Genomic DNA, 20,686 nt, shown 5'->3' with positions numbered 1-20,686 from the left:
TTGTTTCTTTTTGTCACAACAAAAATAATAAACCGTTTTTAGATTAAATCTTTTTTTTCCCCACACGTGGTAAAGTCTGAACTATTGATGCACTTCATGCCGGTGAAGATCAGACTGGAGTAAACAATGAGTTTGGTGGTTATTTATTAATGTGGTGGGGAAGAAAAAGCTCCAAGTGCGATCAGGATCAGCAAATCTCATTCCTGACTGTGTTAATTTCACCAAGAGTCAATGCGGTTCTGCACTTTGTGGAAACAGGTTCTGCTTTCTCCTAAGTACCGCTTTCTCTGGAGGATGGAGGCTGCAAGAAGTCAGCAAAGGTAACGTAAAAGTTCATAAGCACTCTGGAGCAGGTGTCTTTTTTATAGACAGACAGACAACAAATAACATCAGATGTGCAGATAAATATGCAAATATATATACAACGCAGTAGCAGGCGGTCAGGGCCAGCAAAGTCTTCTCTTCTGGCCTAAACATGATCAGAAGCACTGACCTACATTTTACAGCCTACATTCTAATATTTGTTTCATGAAATTGTATTAATTTATTCCCAACAGTTTATTCTCTTCATTTCGTAGAGTTTCTCTTGGCTGCACTGCTTTTGTCCAATCAGATTTCAGTCTCTATGGGCTGCCATGTCAATCTAATCTGCCCAGATCCTTCACAGTCAGTACTGCTGGCCTTTTACCATAGACTCCTTAATATAAATAGCTCTGTTTCTTTAACCAATCACATTTCATATTCACCTCACAGGGTCAGCGAGCTGGCCCAGAACAGAGTCAGCATTTTTTCCATCCTCTGATTGGTTGGTCAGAGGGAATCTGTTACAGCCAAGTTTGACTGGCAAAAGACATCTGTAGTTCTGCACATATTAATACATTTGAGTTAGACTTTTTTATGCCTACAGGGGTATAGAAATTGATTTAGTCTCGGACATACTTAAAAATCATTTTTCAAGAAAAGCTAGACATCGTGAAAAGGTCAGCTGTCCCCGAAGCTAGCTAGCTTGTCTCAGCCCGGGAAAGTGTTTGTTCTCCACTTCCAGACCAGTACAGGTTTTTTGAGACATCTCTAGTGAATAGGTTGTATTTTATTTAGATTTTAAATGTTTTTGTCATGGTATTAGACAAATATTGGTTAACCCAGCCATTAGGGGGGCACAAGCCAGTGTACTTTTAGTGCCGGTCCCAAGCCCGGGTAAATGGGGAGGGTTGCGTTAGGAAGGGCATCCAGCGTAAAACATGTGCCAAATCAAATATGCGGATCACAAATGAGAATTTAATACCGGATCGGTCGAGGCCCGGGTTAACAACGACCGCCACAGGTATCGTTAGCCGACAGGGTACCGGTGGAAATTGGGCTACTGTTGGCCGAAGGAGGAGAAGGAGAAGAGGAAGGCGTCTACATAGACGGCAGGAAAAGGAGCAGTGTAGGAGAGTAGAGGTTCGTGTTGGTACTTTAAATGTTGGTACTATGACGGGTAAAGGGAGAGAGATAGCTGATATGATGGAGAGGAGAAAGGTAGATGTGTTGTGTGTTCAGGAGACCAAGTGGAAAGGGAGTAAGGCCAGGAACATTGGAGGTGGGTTTAAACTGTTTTATCAGGGTGTGGATGGGAAGAGAAATGGTGTAGGGGTGATTCTGAAGGAAGCGTACAGTAAGAGTGTAGTGGAGGTGAAGAGAGTTTCTGATAGGGTGATGATCGTGAAGGTGGAAGTTGAAGGGATGATGATAAATGTCATCAGTGCCTATGCTCCACAAGTTGGCTGTGAGATGGAGGAGAAAGAAGGATTCTGGAGTGAATTAGATGAAGTGGTAGATGGTGTACCTAGGAAAGAACGATTGGTGATTGGGGCAGACTTTAATGGGCATGTAGGTGAAGGGAACAGAGGTGATGAGAAGGTGATGGGTAGGTATGGTTTTAAGGAGAGGAATGTGGAAGGGCAGATGGTGGTAGATTTTGCTAAAAGGATGGAAATGGCAGTGGTGAACACGTATTTTAAGAAGAAGGAGGATCATAGGGTGACGTATAAGAGTGGAGGAAGGTGCACACAGGTGGATTATCTTCTGTGTAGGAGATGCAACCTGAAGGAGATTGGAGACTGTAAGGTGTTGGCGGGGGACAGTGTAGCTAGACAGCATCGGATGGTGGTCTGTAGGATGGTTTTGGAGGCGAAGAAGAAGAGAAGGAAAGTAAGGTTTGAAAGAAGAATAAGATGGTGGAAACTGAAGGAGGAAGAGTGTAGTGTGAGGTTCAGGGAAGAGGTCAGACAGGGGCTTGGTGGTGGTGAAGAGGTGCCGGATGATTGGGCAACTACTGCAGGAGTGATGAGGGAGGCAGCTAGAAAAGTACTTGGTGTGACATCTGGAAATAGAAAGCAAGACAAGGAGACGTGGTGGTGGAATGAGGAAGTGCAGGAGAGCATTAGGGGAAAGAGATTGGCAAAACAGAAGTGGAATCGACAGAGTGATGAAAAGAGTAGGCAGGAGTACAAGGAGATGCGGCAGCAGGTTAAAAGGGATGTGGCGAAAGCCAAGGAAAAGGCATATGAGGAACTGTATAAGAGGTTGGACACTAAGGAAGGAGAAAAGGATTTATACCGCTTGGCCAAGCAGAGGGACCGAGCTGGGAAGGATGTACTGCAAGTTAGAGCAATAAAGGTTGGAGAGGGAAATGTGTTGACTAGTGAGGAGAGTGTGTTGAGAAGATGGAGGGAGTATTTTGAGCAGCTGATGAATGAGGAAAATCAGAGAGAGAGAAGGTTGGAGGATGTGGAGTTGGTGAAGCAGGATGTAGATAGGATTAGTAAGGAGGAAGTGAGAGCAGCGATTAAGAGGATGAAGAATGGAAAGTCGGTTGGACCAGATGACATACCGGTAGAAGCGTGGAGATGTTTAGGAGAGATGGCAGTGGACTTTTTATCCAGATTGTTTAACAGGATTCTGGAAGGGGAGAGGATGCCTGAGGAATGGAGAAGGAGTGTGCTGGTACCGATCTTTAAGCATAAGGGAGATGTGCAGACCTGCAGTAACTACAGGGGAATTAAGTTGATCAGTCACACCATGAAGTTATGGGAAAGAGTAGTGGAAGCCAGGTTGAGAGAAGAGGTGACCATCTGTGAGCAACAGTATGGTTTCATGCCGAGGAAGAGCACCACAGATGCCTTATTTGCTTTAAGGATGTTGATGGAGAAGTATAGAGAAGGACAGAAGGAGCTGCATTGTGTATTTGTGGATTTAGAGAAAGCGTACGACAGGGTGCCGAGAGAGGAGTTGTGGTATTGTATGAGGAAGTCAGGTGTGTCAGAGAAGTATGTGAGGGTGGTGCAGGACATGTATGAGGACAGTGTGACGGCAGTAAAGTGTGCAGTAGGTACGACAGACTGGTTCAGGGTGAAGGTTGGACTGCATCAAGGATCGGCCCTGAGCCCTTTCCTGTTTGCAGTGGTGATGGACAGGTTGACGGACGAGGTCAGACAGGAGTCTCCCTGGACTATGATGTTTGCAGATGATATTGTGATTTGTGGTGAGAGTAGAGCGCAGGTTGAGAAGAGCCTGGAGAGGTGGAGATATGCGCTTGAGAGAAGGGGAATGAAAGTCAGTAGGAGTAAGACAGAGTACATGTGTGTGAATGAGAGGGAGGGCAGTGGAGTGATGCGGTTGCAGGGAGAAGAGGTGGGAGGTGGAGAAGGTGGAGGAGTTCAGGTCCCTGGGGTCAACAGTGCAAAGTAATGGAGAGTGTGTTAGAGAAGTAAAGAAAAGAGTGCAGGCAGGGTGGAGTGGGTGGAGAAGAGTGACAGGAGTGATTTGTGATAGTAGGGTATCTGCAAGAATGAAAGGGAAAGTTTATAGGACTGTGGTGAGACCTGCGATGTTGTATGGATTAGAGACAGTGGCATTGAGTAAAAGACAGGAGGTGGAGCTGGAGGTAGCAGAGCTGAAGATGTTAAGGTTTTCGTTGGGAGTGACGAGGATGGACAAGATTAGAAATGAGTTTATTAGAGGGACAGCACATGTAGGATGTTTTGGTGACAAGGTGAGGGAGGCGAGATTGAGATGGTTTGGACATGTGCAGAGAAGGGACATGAATTATATTGGTAGAAAAATGCTGAAGATGGAGCCACCAGGTAGGAGGAAAAGAGGAAGGCCAAGGAGGAGGTTAATGGATGTGGTGAGGGAAGACATGCAGGTAGTTGGTGTAAAAGAGGCAGATATAGAGGACAGGGTGGTATGGAGACGGATGATCCGCTGTGGCGACCTCTAATGGGAGCAGCCGAAAGAAGAAGAAGAAGAAGAAGATTAGACAAATATTGGTTCTGAACTGCTCCAGATGATGTAGGTGGCACAGGTGCAGTTGGAGTGTAGAGGGTTTCTTGCTTTAGTAAAATGGTATTCACCCTTCATATGTGAATCCCTCTCTCTCTGTAATGCCACATGGTGATGATAGTGGTAGTATTATAAGGTGGATTAAGTTGGGTAAGTCCTCACTGAAGGCCCAGGTACCAAATGCACGGCCCGCCACTGAAAAAGTTAATGGCCTCAATTAATGACTTGTTGAGCTGAAACGAAATAAAAATTCAGATTTGTGGCTTCTAGTTTCATGGTTTCCACGTGCTTCATTTACAACCATTAAAATGCTTGTTTACATCAAACATAAACCAAAAAATTTTTCTTTCAAAATTCACATTTTATTTGCCACATACACATTCATACAGAGTACGCCATGTAGTGAAATTCTTTTTCACGACTACCCAACAGGTAATTATGAATTAAACAGAAAAGGATGTATATGTCTATGACAGATATTGACATTAGTACAGATTAAAGTGTCAAAACAGTGTGATTGTCATTAAAGTGTGTCCTTGTCATTCCTCGCACGTTATTCTCAGAATGACCTCGTCACATCCTGTGGCAGCTGTGTGTCAGATGACCTCCACCCCTGACAAGGAGGCGAACTTCACCACATGCAAACGTTTGATCAGGCAGGCCAAGGAGGGTGGCGCAAGCATGATCTTTCTCCCTGAGGGTTTTGATTACATCGGTTCCAGTCGAGAGGAGACCCTGCAGCTGTCTGAAAGCCTTCAGGGTGACATCATTACCAGATTCTCCCAGTTAGCCAGGTGTGTGGGTAATGCCAAAAATATTTATTTTTGTTACTAAAGGCAAAAGTGAAGGATAATCATTTCATTATTGTAGTAAAAGCACTAACAGTATTTGCATGCACACATTTCCCCATAGTGTTATTTAGATATATTTTGTGGTGAAGCTGTAAGATTTTCTGCCTCTCTCTGTGTAAGGAAGCTGCAAGTGTGGCTGTCTCTGGGAGGTTTCCATGAAAGAGGGCACGACTGGGAAAACGACAGACGCATATACAACAGCCATGTCATCATTAATGGCCAAGGTACGAATGCACTGTACATTTTATAGATAAAAGAACAGTTATGTGCTTCATTGAATGATATAGACGTTGTATTGGCTTAATTGATGTTACTGCAATGTAATTTTTTTATACTATTACTATTTAAAACATAATAAGAACACAATGCAATAAAGGCAGTAAATGGTAATTGAACCCTGTGTGTGATTGTCGCCAGGTGAAATTGCGTCTGTGTACAGAAAAGCTCACCTGTTTGATGTAGAGTTAACAGGTAGAGGTGTGTCCCTTAAAGAGAGCGGCTTCACCATCCCTGGAGCGAGCTTAGTGTCACCTGTTCAGACCCCCATTGGAAAGGTATACGACTTCTGACTTTATGCAGGAATCCCAGGTTGCACTGCTTGTGGTGTGTTTTATTAGTCTGTATATTGCCTGTACAGGTGGGACTGGGGATCTGCTACGATCTGCGCTTCCCTGAGATGTCCTCAGCTCTTCAGAGACACAGGGCTGAGATACTCACTTATCCATCAGCATTTACTGTGGCAACAGGCACCGCCCACTGGGAGGTGAGATCCCACTGATAAGTGTTAAAAGAAGAAAGCCCAGTTAAGCTTTGGGAGAATTTTCCTGGACTGTCTTTGATCCATTTCTGTGTTTACAGGGAATCGCCTGTGTGGTAAAACATCTTACAAAAATCACTTTATTTAATTTGTTACATCTCTATAACTGCACTTTATATATACACACGCAGGTTATTATAGGGACAGAATTAAAAAATCCAAAAAGACTTTCGCTTTTATTTTTTCAAAAATGATTTATTTAATGGATTCTAATGAAGTTCTGGAATGTCGATATTTAAAATCTTATAACTGTAGGTTTTATTTCTTTATTAATTCAAAACTAATTTTGAAATTTAAACCCTATATTATAATAATACGATACTGCACTTTAAATTCATAGAAAAATAGTGAAAAGAAAAAAAAAAAATTCATACAAATAATTTTTTAATTTTTTTGAACAATCTCTTATTTAGATTAGTCATAACATTTCCAACAGGAAAATTGAAAAGAGTACAATATTAATAAGTGAATTTTAAATCAAGATAATATTTCAAATTAAATCTAATCAAAATATTCTCTGGTACTTGTATAGACAATTCTTTTCTGTAATTATCTTTTTAATACTAACTGCAGGCTCGTATTCAAATTAATAAACATGTTGTATATACATCAAGTAGAGTTTTTACAGACAGATTAAAGAAACTTAGTGTTATTGCATTATCATGATCACAACTCCTGGCATGCGCTCGTGCCAATAAGGACGCATTCTGAATAATTGTGAAGAAAAGTTTTGCTCAAGCTGACCCATGAAGCTGAGTTGTAGGTCTGTGGTTCTTTCAGGTTCTCCTGCGGGCTCGAGCCATTGAGACTCAGTGTTATGTATTGGCTGCTGCTCAGGTTGGAGCTCATCATGCAAAACGCTCATCATATGGACATTCCCTAGCAGTGGACCCGTGGGGTGTGGTCATGGAGGACTGTGGGGGGACGGATGTGGGCGTGGCTTTGGTAAAGATTGACATGCACAAGCTGCAGGACACTAGAAGGGACATGCCAGTACAACAGCACAGGAGGGCGAAAGAGTTCTACTCTGGTCTGGATTGAACAGAGACTCAAAACTGTAATGATACCTGATGATTTCTGAAATTTGTTGGAGATCCAATACTGTATGATTACACTCTGAATTGCTTCATTCTGATCTTTGCAGCATCCTGTTTTTGTAGTACTTGTGAAAAATGGACTTCCTGTTTAATTACAAGATTGTTTTCCCCAATCGATCTTTTCTTGTAGACATCAAACACGTGTTTTTGTCTCTGCCAAATTTTACACTTGTTTAACACATTTATTAACTTGGATAATTGATATCTAATGTGTGTTGTTTTGACACTCAAACACACTTAAGATCCATTTGAATGCCTGCTTCATTTGTTGACATTTATTTGTGGATGAGATTTATGTAACCTGTGGCATAATTTGTCTTCCATTAATAAATCAAAAGCAACCAAATGTAGAAACAATTATGTATTGTTTTTCTTCTTCTTCTTCTTCTTCTTTTTCTTATTCTTATTCTTATTATTATTATATTTGTTAAATTTTATTGATGTACTTATACTCTTGTATCCCCCATTCTTCTAGAAAATCAAATCTGAAACAGTCATATATATATATATATATATATATATATATATATATATATATATATATATATATATATATATATGACTCTAATGATCACAGTCATCATGCAAAACAGGAGATTTCAGCATGTTTTTTTTTTTTTTTCTTTTGGTTTAAAAAGTGGTCTCATTAATTTTATTATTATATTTGGTCCTTTTAACAATGCCCATTTTGGATATATTGTACTATATAGGGACATTATATAGACAAAAGTATTGGGACAACTGACTTTTTAAGCCGTGTGTGGTTCTTTCCCATATTGTACAGGATGTCCTAAGTTGGGGTAGCATTCTTTTTATTTGAACTAGAGGATCCACACCTGAAGAAGTCACAAAATATTTAGGCGAGTTGCTACTTGGCTACCTGAGTTGGAACAGTACCAAACAGAGGGTAATATTTTATTATTGGAGCATTGAAATCCGAACGGGGACTAAGTGTGGAATGGGATGATCTAAAGGCTTCTTTTCGTTTTGTCTATATAGTGCTAGAATTACGCTCACACTAGTCTTGTGGTGACCTTTGGTTTGGCCCACCAAAAAAAGAAAAATGCCAATTCATCAATTCTAGTTAAACATTTAAAATAGCATGATTGTGTTTTCTTTTTAAGCTGCAAAAAATAAAAATAAATGTTAATTTTAGTATGACATATATATTGATAATAATACTACATGCATTATAATCAACATAGGTTCATTTGAAACTGTTAAAAACTCAACATTGTTGAATTGTATTGTACTGTGTGGTTCTAACAGGTTATAAATTATAATATATATATATATATATATATATATATATATATATATATATATATATATATATATATATATATATATATATATATAATTCCTATTATTAATAAATGAGAATATACGAGTGTTTTCTGGAAGCTCTGCACATTTGAACAGGGGAAGTGGAGAGGTTAAAACACACCGGAAGTGACGTCACAGACTGCCATCGGACTCGAGCAAAAAAATGAAAATCTAAGCAAAGAAGCATAGCAGCATCAGCACCCATAGTAAAGGAGGAAAACATGTTAGATAACATTTCATTGTTTTGGTGAAAGCATGATTGAACCCCAGGCCTGGTCGAGGTAACATGCATTTTATTTTATTTTTGCACGATATGTGTGTGTGTGTGTGTGTGTGTGTGTGTGTGTATGTGTGGGGGGGGTGGGGGGGGGTTATGGTTATGATCAGCTGTCAGTCTGGTCTGATGGATAGATTATTCGTAGTTATTATTCTTATTATTTAAATATTAGTGTTGCATTAAAAACACGTGATTCTATGTGTGTGTTTATATGTGTGTGTGTGTGTGTGTGTGTGTGTGTGTGTGTGTGTTAATGCCAGGCCATGATCCTACACAAGTGTGTACACAAGTGTGTAATAATAATAGGTAATAATACTGGTACACACCTGATTGTACATAATTACACACAGTATATTGTGACAGCTCTGGACTTGTGTGTGTTCAGCTGTTAACTGATACTGATACTAGATGGGAGAACCACATTGTTTGGGTTAGACACAGATTTAAGTTACGCAGTGAGTCTCAGCTGAGCTGGTGTGTGTTTAACCTGCTCACACACACACACACACACACACACACAGACACACACACACACACACACACACACACACGCCCCGGGGCAACCTAGTGAGTATTGTAAGTCTCTTGATATTTATTTATTGTCATAAAATTAGAAACTGTGCTATCAGGTGGTCTCGGTCTGTGCTTCAACATGGTGCCTTCAACGAACTTAAGCCCTGTTGGAGTCTATGAGATGAACCTAACACCCTTTTCCCCTGCATATAGTCATTTTGCAACCTTTTGATAAATGCTTACATATGTACCAAGATTATGACGGTCTTACAGTCGTCATGGCGGCCCATATATGCACACGTTCTGTAAAATTAACTTTGCCATTTCTTTGTGTCTTTGGGATTGATATCCCCACAACCTGCAATGGAGTGAGAGTCCAAGAACAAGTGAGATAATCCTTTTGAGAGCTGTGTGAACCTAATCCAGTCCTATTTGGATTTTGGATTATATCAATCACACAAGACATGCATTAAAGATATCCAAAGTTTACTGACAGCAAGAGCGCATATATATATATATATATATATATATATATATATATATATATATATATATATATATATATTTATATGACGACTTTTAGACCATGGAGTTACATATCAGTATGTGGTGTACAGTGTTGAAGGCCGTACTGTTTATACGTACGTATTAATTTTAAAATATATTACAGTTGCAAAATGACATTATACGGAGAAAGATATTAGGAAGACATGACACAAACTAGTTAGGTGAGTTGCTCCTGGTTGACGAACTGAACAATGAAGTTATCTGAGTGGGAATATTAGAAAACAGAGGGTAATGTTATTACTTTTGGAGAATCGAAATCCATACAGAAACTAAACGTGGATTGGGATGTTCACAAAGCACTTACGATATTTACAATTAGGTGTCCACAAACCTTTGTGCCTATAGTGCAGAGATGCTTAAACTATCAATGAGCTCGTGCTGATCTTCAATTTGGTCCGCCGTGAAATATATGAGAAGTGGGAAAAAAAGGAAAAAATGTAAGATCTTGCCAGGTAGCATTTTTATTTCATTTTTTAACCTGCTACAAAATTTTATAAAATACAAAAAATATAAAGAATTTGACTTCATTAATACTTTTTTGTGTTTATCTTCACATATGCACCTGATACAGCATTACTTTAATATTGCACCTTTGCACTCCCATAATACGTAATAATATGTTTGTATATTCATATATTCATATTAGATTCAGTTATATACATTTCTATTTGTACTTATGCAAACTGCATTACATTGGCTCTGTACCTGTAATCTGCACTATGACAAATAAAGATGAGTCTAATCTAATCTAATCTAATCTTTTATTTAATCTAAATGCATACTTTAAGGTGCAGGTACAGCATGCTTTGTGACATTCACATAACAGATAGTTATGTAGAAATCCTCTCACATGACAAGAAGAAATGGAAATTGTGAGAAATTACAATATTTGTCACTATGAAGCAAATCCTATGATCGTACTTATTTTCTACAGATTTTCTACGTTTTGTGGTGCTTTCAAGCATATTGTGACTATATTCAGTGTACTTGAAATAGAAGAGAGTGCCCATGATTCATTTGTGGGTTTACACAAGTATTGAGATGTGCTGGTTTGTAGGTTTTAGCCACTTGACAGCTCAGAAATACACAGCGCAGCACATGGTTTTAGTTTTTGTTTCAACTGGAATAATTAGGAAACGTAAGCAAGTAATAGCATGATTATAATAGATATTAGCTCTTGAGCTTGCTTTCAGCCTTTCATTTAGAGGCAGATACGTTGCTTACTGTTGCTTTTTGAAGCGTTTGGGATGCGATTGATGGTGTGTGACGAAGACATTGTGAACGAAGACTGACCTGGTATGTGCTTTATAAACATCCAATTCCACATTTGGTGATTTAAAGATCTTCACTCGAAAGTGTTTAATAGGGATGAGATCAGAGTTCTATACCAGGCCACTCAAGATCTTCTTTTCCAACCCATGTAAAGCACCTCTTTATGGAGCCAGCTTTGTGCACAGGGGTATTGTCATGCTGGAAAAGGTTTGGGTCTCCTAGTTCAAGTAATGCTAATGGATCTAAAGACACCTTTTACAACTTTGTGCCAAAACTTTGTGGTAACAGCTTTTTAAAGAACCACATAAAATAAATTTCGGAAAGTCCATTGTCCAAATAATGTCTGTAAAATGGACAATAAAATGTCCTTTTGTACATATAGTGCATATATTGTGAAATATATGTGAAAAAAAAGAGGTGTTGCTCTGCAGGAGAAGCTGTTGGATAAATACACACTACACATGGTTATTACAGTATAGCAAACATGCTCTAGTGCTGTGCATACAGAGGAAAGTTTACACAGTGAGATCATTACAATATAGGAACATAAAATCCTCCATGTGTATGTACACACAACCCTGCAAAAACGTCCTGCCTTTCAGATCTGTTTAGATCATTTTAAACCCTGCACTCGTTTATTTACTCGCTAATATGTCGTATTTTTATGTAATGTTGAAGAATGTCAACTATTTCTAGACAAAATAAAAAAATACATTTAGTTGTGTGTATGGGGTGTGGGGTTTAGGGTGTGTGTGTGTGTGTGTGTGTGTGTGTGTGTGTGTGTGTGTGTGTGTGTGTGTGTGTGTGTGTTCTTGTTCTCCTTTCCCGGTGGGGAATTTGACCTGAATGCACACTGACTCATGGGGACCCGTGTCTAAATTGAGGTCCCCACCGGCAAAGTCATACAAGCACCTCCCAAGCATGGTTTAGACACGCCCAGTGAGGTTTTCTCTAAAGACCCCATGAGGTCAATTTTCAAGACAAAATCTGTGTGACTGTGTAATCTTTGCACCCCTGGAGGTGTGCCATGTTCCCCCTAGAGCCATGTTCTTGCAAAGATTAGATATTCCACCAAAATGTAGTATGTCTTCTTTAGAAATGCTTCTGAGAATAGTGTGGTGTGGAGTGTGTGTGTGTGTGTGTGTGTGTGTGTGTGTGTGTGTGTGTGTGTTTTATTTTATATACTGTATATGCTGTTTTAGAGAAATTAAAACCACAGCAAGGTGGTGTTGATGTGTGCAACTTGATGTTAAGTGGAGTAACTGTTACCACCTTGTTTGATTATGTTCCAGTAATTTTTACCAGCAATTACAACTTTTACTAGAGATGGTACTATACTGCTTTTTTTCTGTAGATACTGATACTGATCTACTGAAACCTTGAGGGATTGCTGGTATCGACACCCTTCTTTAAAAATACGAAGCTTTAGAAAGATATTTATGTTAAATTGAAGCACCTAAAAAAGAAAAACAGGAAACAATGTATAAATAAGTCTTCTGCTACGCACACACACACACACACTCACACACACACCCACCGATGCACACATATATGCACACAAATATGAAATAAGCTTTCCTTATTTTTAGATATTTTAGCAGAAGCTCAATTTGGGAAAGTGGATCAGAGCCATCTCTATTGTTTTATTTATTCATTTACTCTTTTATTTATTTATTTATTGATATGAGAAATCAGAAAGTGCAGTGCCATTAATTGAAATATGAATATTTATTTTTTTACTGGGATACTTAAAGTTACAGCTTTACCACGAACCAGATGAAATGGTTAATAAATTCTATAAAACCGTATCAAAAGTTTCAATATCATCTTCTTCTTTGTCTTTTGTCTTCTCCCATTAGGGGTCATCTGTCTCAATAACATTCCCCCCCCCCCCTTCTCTACATCTGCCTCTTTTATACCTACTACCTGCATGTCTTCCCTCACCACATCCATAAACCTGATCCTTGTCCTTCCTCTTTTCCTCCTTACTGGCGGCTCCATCCTCAGCAGTCTCCTACCGATATAACCCATGTCCCTTTTCTGTCCACCCCTTCAGGCGCTTCTCAACCTGCTCCCTACTCTCACCACAAATCACAATATCATCCACAAACATCATAGTCCAAAACATCAACCTGTCCATCCCCACTGCAAACAGGAAAGGGCTCAGGGCCGATCCTTGATGGAGTCCAGCCTTCACCTTGAACCAGTTTGTCGTTCCTGCTGCACACTTCACTGCTGTCACACTGTCCTCATACATGTCCTGCACCACCCTCACATACTTCTCTGGCACACCTGACTTCCTCATACAATACCACAACTCCTCTCTTGGCACCCTGTCGTACGCTTTCTCTAAATCCACAAATACACAATGCAACTCCTACTGGTATTCTCTATACTTCTCCATCAACATCCTCAAAGCAAATAATGCATCTGTAGTGCTCTTCCTTGGCATGAAACCATAAAACCATACTTCCACTTCTCTTTCCCACAACTTCATGGTGTGACTGATCAACTTAATTCTCCTGTAGTTACTGCAGGCTGCAGGCTAAAAACCAGTACCAGCACACTCCTTCTCCATTCCTCAGGCAAAAGTTTTAATATAATGTTAATTATAAATTGTCATCGCATGGCATTTTGTGATGTAGCTTTTAATCATTCTTACTTGTGGATGGCATGTTGTTGCTGAAATGTGTTTGGAATGTGTTTGGAATGGGGTTATTTACATCGTGACGCTCCGTCGTACCGTATCATTTCGATACTTGAGTCGATGGCTTGGCAGTTGTTAGAGGACGCAGTTTTGAGTTTCTACTCATTATAGAGGAGAACACAGTGTTTGAGCTACTGAGAACTGTGCGACTTCAGACACGTCATCTAGCGCCTCACTAACAGGCTTTTAAGGGTCACGATCCTCTCTGCCAAATTGGGATTTTTATATTTAAATGGGACCTGTCTTTTTATGTACAGTTCTAGAGCTTGTGTAATTATCTGTGTTTGGTTGGAACACACAACATTTGCTTTTTACAATAATTTTTAAATGGAAAATAGAAACCTAGAACACACGTAGCTTATTTTTCTCTATTGAATATCATATCAAGACACCATCATATCACATCGGATGGGAAATTCAGCTTCTCATTACACACAGTTGATTATTAGCCTTGCATTAGTGATGAGTGTTTCAGGCGCTTCTGAAACTGCTGATTCATCTCTGACTCTGGTGTATGTGCCTGAGCGCAGGGGTAAGAGGTGACCCGAGTATTCAGGTGATGTTTTGTAAAGCTACCGGTTTCACCAGTGGATACAGTATAAATAGTCCATGAAAAGTTTGACCGCATACTCAAATTTCAGCCAAAATACAACCTTCTGTGCTCCGTTCCTTTTTGTAAACTGATGACACGCCTACATGAAAGCAGGTGAAACGCGATCACTTTCCTCCAGCATAGATCAATTTGTCGGTGCGTAACGTTGCCTTGCTTTATCAGGCGCCTCTCTAATCCCTTTACACACCTTTTCTCGCTCTCGCCTCCTCACTGCTCCTGGGTTGCCATGGTAAAATGATCATCACTCATGGTGGAGGTTGTAGTCGATTTCTATCCTCTGAATACATCAGACAGAGACGTGGCAGGACGAGCTTCGTGTCCCTGACTGGATTTCGATAAAGCATTAAGGATGATTGACCAGAGCTGTGCTGATTTTATGGTGTACATGCTCAGTATGGATTCAGATAATGTTTTGTTATGGAAATGCTTTATACTGAAATGGTCATTCAGGTGCAGCTCTGAAATATTACACAGTGCTGAGTTTGTTTGTCACTGCTTTATGGAACAACCCAGACACATTTAGTCCCCATTTGCTATTATAATAACCTCCACTCTTCTGGGAAGATGTTCCACTAGATTTTGGTTAGGCTTGTGGAGATTGGTGATGATCACACACAAGGGTGTTAGCTGATGTAGGTGAGGTGAGCAGGCCTGGGGTGCAGTCGGTGTTCTAATTCATTTCAAAGGTAATCAATAGTTTTCAGGTCAGAGCTCTATAGCAGGAGATCTTCCACTCCAACCCATGTAAAGCACATCTTTATGGAGCTGGCTTTGCGCACAGGGGCAATGTCATGCTGAAACATGGGTTCCTGGTGAATGGAAAATTGAATGCTACTGAATATAAAGACATCCTAACCAATTGTGTGCCTCCAACTTTGTGGGAAAAGTTTAAGGAGGAAACATTCCCAATACATTTGTCCATATATTGTAGGTTTGCTCACAAACTTCTTCTAACTTCAAACTTCTTTTACTTCTATGTAGTAAAATTGCTATAAAGAAAAATGCAGGTAATAAATTGTTAGTGTTAAGATGGTTCTCACACTTTTTCTCTAAACACATGCCTATTTTGTCTGTTCAGTGTCTATAGGGTCTTTATGATGTGAGTATGTGAGGTATACAGGAAGTCTTTATCTGGGCTCAGGTTATTATGTCTTTTTACCCAATCAGGAAACAGTTTTATGTCAGGTATTTTCCAGTGTGTATATATACATGTCTGTTATTTGCATTAAACAGAAGAAGAACATATGCGCCATTCTGTGTACTGTGTGATTCTTCCCTGATCAGAAAAGGCACCATGGGCATCGTAGATCGCATGGAAAACCTCTCCAAGAATAAAGTTTTGTTTGGGTATGATAAAAATCTGACATAAATACATATAGAATAATCACATTTAATAAAATGTTTCATTCAGCATTTCATTATTGTTAATAAAATTGTGACACATTTACCGTAATTTCCGGACTATTAAGCGACCCAAATATAAGCCGCACCCACTGAATTTTGATTAGAATTTAAATTTTTAAGATTTTTATTTTGAACATAAATAATCCGCACCTGTTTATAAGCTGCAGGTGTCTACACTGAAACTAATGAACTTTACACAGGCTTTAATGAAAGACAGTGTCTGTTACACGGCTTGTATCTAAACAGTAGCCTACCAAGAAAGTCATTGTTCACTGTCTTCCTCCTTCCTTTCACAACAATTTCTCTCTGGAGTTTATCTTTTAGCATCGTCGTGCGTTTAAAAATCAACATCGGTGAAGATTTTCTCCCGATGCCGTGCAGCTCAAGTTTGATCCATGAATTAAAAATCCGGCTTATAGTCAGGAAAATAGGGACTATAAGACGGATTTTTAATTTATGGATTTTTTCTGGGTTTTTCCCAGACTTTCACAAACTTCATGCCGCCAAATACATGAAGAAGATATTTACAATTCGTGTTATGCTTAAGCATAGAATTATAGAAAATAAAATGATTTGAGTGTATTCCCTATAGGAATCACGGCTGAGCCGAGATTCCTTTGGCTGGGTTAAACTGTCCTGCTCTGTTAAAGTAGTGATGGTCAAGGGTCAGTCCTGTTACAGCGTTCTTCAAGTGCCAGAGAGCTTGAATTAAATTACATAAATTACGTTTAATGCCTTTGTACGTTAAACCTGATCTAGCTTTTTTTACTTCTTTTTTTTCAATTTTAAAGTAGTAGTACTGAGGTAAGTTCCCTCAAGCTGAACCTTATATTATTGAATAAGGGAATTATTGTTTAGGACCATGAGCAGACTAAAACTAATGAAAATGAATGAATAGTGATTTGGCTTCATAGCTGCTCTGTTGTCTTAAATAGTGTTTTTTCACAGGAAATTTGAATATGTGTAGTAATCATATAGATGATGACTATGGAAATTAATAATCTTATCGGAGGTTATCGGATAATTTTTTTGTATTTAATCATGCAGTTGACAAGGCAAGGTAACACAGTTTATATCTTCTTCTTCTTCTTCTTCTTTCGGCTGCTCCCATTAGGGGTCGCCACAGCGGATCATTCGTCTCCATACCACCCTGTCCTCTATATCTGCCTCTTTTACACCAACTACCTGCATGTCTTCCCTCACCACATCCATGAACCTCCTCCTTGGCCTTCCTCTTTTCCTCCTACCTGGTGGCTCCATCTTAAGCATTTTTCTACCAATATAATTCATGTCCCTTCTCTGCACATGTCCAAACCATCTCAATCTCGCCTCCCTCACCTTGTCACCATAACATCCTACATGTGCTGTCCCTCTAATAAACTCATTTCTAATCTTGTCCATCCTCGTCACTCCCAACGAAAACCTCAACATCTTCAGCTCCGCTACCTCCAGCTCCACCTCCTGTCTTTTACTCAATGCCACTGTCTCTAATCCATACAACATCGCAGGTCTCACCACAGTCCTATAAACTTTCCCTTTCATTCTTGCAGATACTCTTCTATCACAAATCACTCCTGTCACTCTTCTCCACCCACTCCACCCTGCCTGCACTCTTTTCTTTACTTCCCTAACACACTCTCCATTACTTTGCACTGTTGACCCCAGGTACCTGAACTCCTCCACCTTCTCCACCTCTTCTCCCTGCAACCGCATCACTCCACTGCCCTCCCTCTCATTCACACACATGTACTCTGTCTTACTCCTACTGACTTTCATTCCAGTGTACTCTTAGTGCCGGTCCCAAGCCCGGGTAAATGGGGAGGGTTGCGTTAGGAAGGGCATCCAGCGTAAAACATGTGCCAAATCAAATATGCGGATCACAAATGAGAATTTCATACCGGATCGGTCGAGGCTCGAGTTAACAACGACCGCCACAGGTATCGTTAGCCGACAGGGTACCGGTGGAAATTGGGCTACTGTTGGCCGAAGGAGGAGAAGGAGAGGAGGAAGGCGTCTACAGAGACGGCAGGAAAAGGAGCAGTGTAGGAGAGTAGAGGTTCGGGTTGGTACTTTAAATGTTGGTACTATGACTGGTAAAGGGAGAGAGATAGCTGATATGATGGAGAGGAGAAAGGTAGATGTGTTGTGTGTTCAGGAGACCAAGTGGAAAGGGAGTAAGGCCAGGAACATTGGAGGTGGGTTTAAACTGTTTTATCATGGTGTGGATGGGAAGAGAAATGGTGTAGGGGTGATTCTGAAGGAAGCGTACAGTAAGAGTGTAGTGGAGGTGAAGAGAGTTTCTGATAGGGTGATGATCGTGAAGGTGGAAGTTGAAGGGATGATGATAAATGTCATCAGTGCCTATGCTCCACAAGTTGGCTGTAAGATGGAGGAGAAAGAAAGATTCTGGAGTGAATTAGATGAAGTGGTAGATGGTGTACCTAGGAAAGAACGATTGGTGATTGGGGCAGACTTTAATGGGCATGTAGGTGAAGGGAACAGAGGTGATGAGGAGGTGATGGGTAGGTATGGTTTTAAGGAGAGGAATGTGGAAGGGCAGATGGTGGTAGATTTTGCTAAAAGGTTGGAAATGGCAGTGGTGAACACGTATTTTAGGAAGAAGGAGGATCATAGGGTGACGTATAAGAGTGGAGGAAGGTGCACACAGGTGGATTATCTTCTGTGTAGGAGATGCAACCTGAAGATTGGAGATTGGAGACTGTAAGGTGTTGGCGGGGGACAGTGTAGCTAGACAGCATCGGATGGTGGTCTGTAGGATGGTTTTGGAGGCGAAGAAGAAGAGGAGGAAAGTAAGGTTTGAAAGAAGAATAAGATGGTGGAAACTGAAGGAGGAAGAGTGTAGTGTGAGGTTCAGGGAAGAGGTCAGACAGGGGCTTGGTGGTGGTGAAGAGGTGCCGGATGATTGGGCAACTACTGCAGGAGTGATGAGGGAGGCAGCTAGAAAAGTACTTGGTGTGACATCTGGAAATAGAAAGCAAGACAAGGAGACGTGGTGGTGGAATGAGGAAGTGCAGGAGAGCATTAGGGGAAAGAGATTGGCAAAACAGAAGTGGGATCGACAGAGTGATGAGAAGAGTAGGCAGGAGTACAAGGAGATGCGGCAGCAGGTTAAAAGGGATGTGGCGAAAGCCAAGGAAAAGGCATATGAGGAACTGTATAAGAGGTTGGACACTAAGGAAGGAGAAAAGGATTTATACCGATTGGCCAAGCAGAGGGACCGAGCTGGGAAGGATGTACTGCAAGTTAGAGCAATAAAGGATGGAGAGGGAAATGTGTTGACTAGTGAGGAGAGTGTGTTGAGAAGATGGAGGGAGTATTTTGAGCAGCTGATGAATGAGGAAAATCAGAGAGAGAGAAGGTTGGAGGATGTGGAGTTGGTGAAGCAGGATGTAGATAGGATTAGTAAGGAGGAAGTAAGAGCAGCGATTAAGAGGATGAAGAATGGAAAGTCGGTTGGACCAGATGACATACCGGTAGAAGCGTGGAGATGTTTAGGAGAGATGGCAGTGGAGTTTTTAACCAGATTGTTTAACAGGATTCTGGAAGGGGAGAGGATGCCTGAGGAATGGAGAAGGAGTGTGCTGGTACCGATCTTTAAGCATAAGGGAGATGTGCAGACCTGCAGTAACTACAGGGGAATTAAGTTGATCAGTCACACCATGAAGTTATGGGAAAGAGTAGTGGAAGCCAGGCTAAGAGAAGAGGTGACCATCTGTGAGCAACAGTATGGTTTCATGCCGAGGAAGAGCACCACAGATGCCTTATTTGCTTTGAGGATGTTGATGGAGAAGTATAGAGAAGGACAGAAGGAGCTGCATTGTGTATTTGTGGATTTAGAGAAAGCGTACGACAGGGTGCCGAGAGAGGAGTTGTGGTATTGTATGAGGAAGTCAGGTGTGTCAGAGAAGTATGTGAGGGTGGTGCAGGACATGTATGAGGACAGTGTGACGGCAGTAAAGTGTGCAGTAGGTACGACAGACTGGTTCAGGGTGAAGGTTGGACTGCATCAAGGATCGGCCCTGAGCCCTTTCCTGTTTGCAGTGGTGATGGACAGGTTGACGGACGAGGTCAGACAGGAGTCTCCCTGGACTATGATGTTTGCAGATGATATTGTGATTTGTGGTGAGAGTAGAGAGCAGGTTGAGAAGAGACTGGAGAGGTGGAGATATGCGCTGGAGAGAAGGGGAATGAAAGTCAGTAGGAGTAAGACAGAGTACATGTGTGTGAATGAGAGGGAGGGCAGTGGAGTGATGCGGTTGCAGGGAGAAGAGGTGTAGAAGGTGGAGGAGTTCAGGTACCTGGGGTCAACAGTGCAAAGTAATGGAGAGTGTGTTAGGGAAGTAAAGAAAAGAGTGCAGGCAGGGTGGAGTGGGTGGAGAAGAGTGACAGGAGTGATTTGTGATAGAAGAGTATCTGCAAGAATGAAAGGGAAAGTTTATAGGACTGTGGTGAGACCTGCGATGTTGTATGGATTAGAGACAGTGGCATTGAGTAAAAGACAGGAGGTGGAGCTGGAGGTAGCAGAGCTGAAGATGTTGAGGTTTTCGTTGGGAGTGACGAGGATGGACAAGATTAGAAATGAGTTTATTAGAGGGACAGCACATGTAGGATGTTTTGGTGACAAGGTGAGGGAGGCGAGATTAAGATGGTTTGGACATGTGCAGAGAAGGGACATGAATTATATTGGTAGAAAAATGCTGATGATGGAGCCACCAGGTAGGAGGAAAAGAGGAAGGCCAAGGAGGAGGTTCATGGATGTGGTGAGGGAAGACATGCAGGTAGTTGGTGTAAAAGAGGCAGATATAGAGGACAGGGTGGTATGGAGACGGATGATCCGCTGTGGCGACCCCTAATGGGAGCAGCCGAAAGAAGAAGAAGAAGAAGTCAAATTTCAT

General features: G+C 40.9%; 2 protein-coding genes across 6 annotated transcripts in view; both read left to right on the top strand.

The window, feature by feature from the left end:
• The first annotated feature begins 40 nt into the window (after positions 1 to 40).
• On the top strand, positions 41 to 7,440 carry nit1 (nitrilase 1). 2 transcript variants are annotated; one of them, XM_083542918.1, is made up of 6 exons: positions 41 to 320; positions 4,890 to 5,120; positions 5,298 to 5,401; positions 5,640 to 5,731; positions 5,815 to 5,940; positions 6,775 to 7,440. In XM_083542918.1, exons 1-6 carry the CDS (start codon positions 232 to 234, stop codon positions 7,033 to 7,035), a joined length of 903 nt encoding a protein of 300 aa, XP_083399044.1. In that variant the 5' UTR covers positions 41 to 231; the 3' UTR covers positions 7,036 to 7,440. The 2 variants fall into 2 exon arrangements, with proteins under 2 accessions (XP_083399044.1, XP_083399043.1); XM_083542917.1 differs by having other exon boundaries at positions 43 to 320; positions 5,595 to 5,731.
• Positions 7,441 to 8,501: 1,061 nt separating this feature from the next.
• Positions 8,502 to 20,686, top strand: part of clcn3 (chloride channel 3) — a 52,521-nt gene continuing 40,336 nt past the window's right edge. Inside the window, exon 1 of one of the 4 annotated variants that reach the window (XM_083542683.1) lies at positions 8,502 to 8,698. The gene's annotated coding sequence lies outside the window, so the exon portion shown is untranslated. The remainder of the gene's footprint in view (positions 8,699 to 20,686) is intronic. The other 3 variants (XM_083542673.1, XM_083542681.1, XM_083542680.1) reach the window with 3 other exon arrangements.

The sequence above is a fragment of the Silurus aristotelis genome (genome assembly GCF_946808225.1).
Source record: "Silurus aristotelis genome assembly, chromosome: 5".
In the NCBI taxonomy this organism is placed as follows: Eukaryota; Metazoa; Chordata; class Actinopteri; order Siluriformes; family Siluridae; genus Silurus; species Silurus aristotelis.
This window is presented reverse-complemented; position numbering and strand designations above follow the sequence as displayed.

Coding starts and splice junctions, on each gene's coding strand:
- nit1 (XM_083542917.1), top strand. CDS start 232: ATGCGGTTCTGCACTTTGTGGAAACAGGTTCTGCTTTCTCCTAAGTAC. Junction 5,121..5,297: donor AGATTCTCCCAGTTAGCCAG/GTGTGTGGGTAA, acceptor TCTCTGTGTAAG/GAAGCTGCAAGTGTGGCTGT. Junction 5,732..5,814: donor TTCAGACCCCCATTGGAAAG/GTATACGACTTC, acceptor TTGCCTGTACAG/GTGGGACTGGGGATCTGCTA.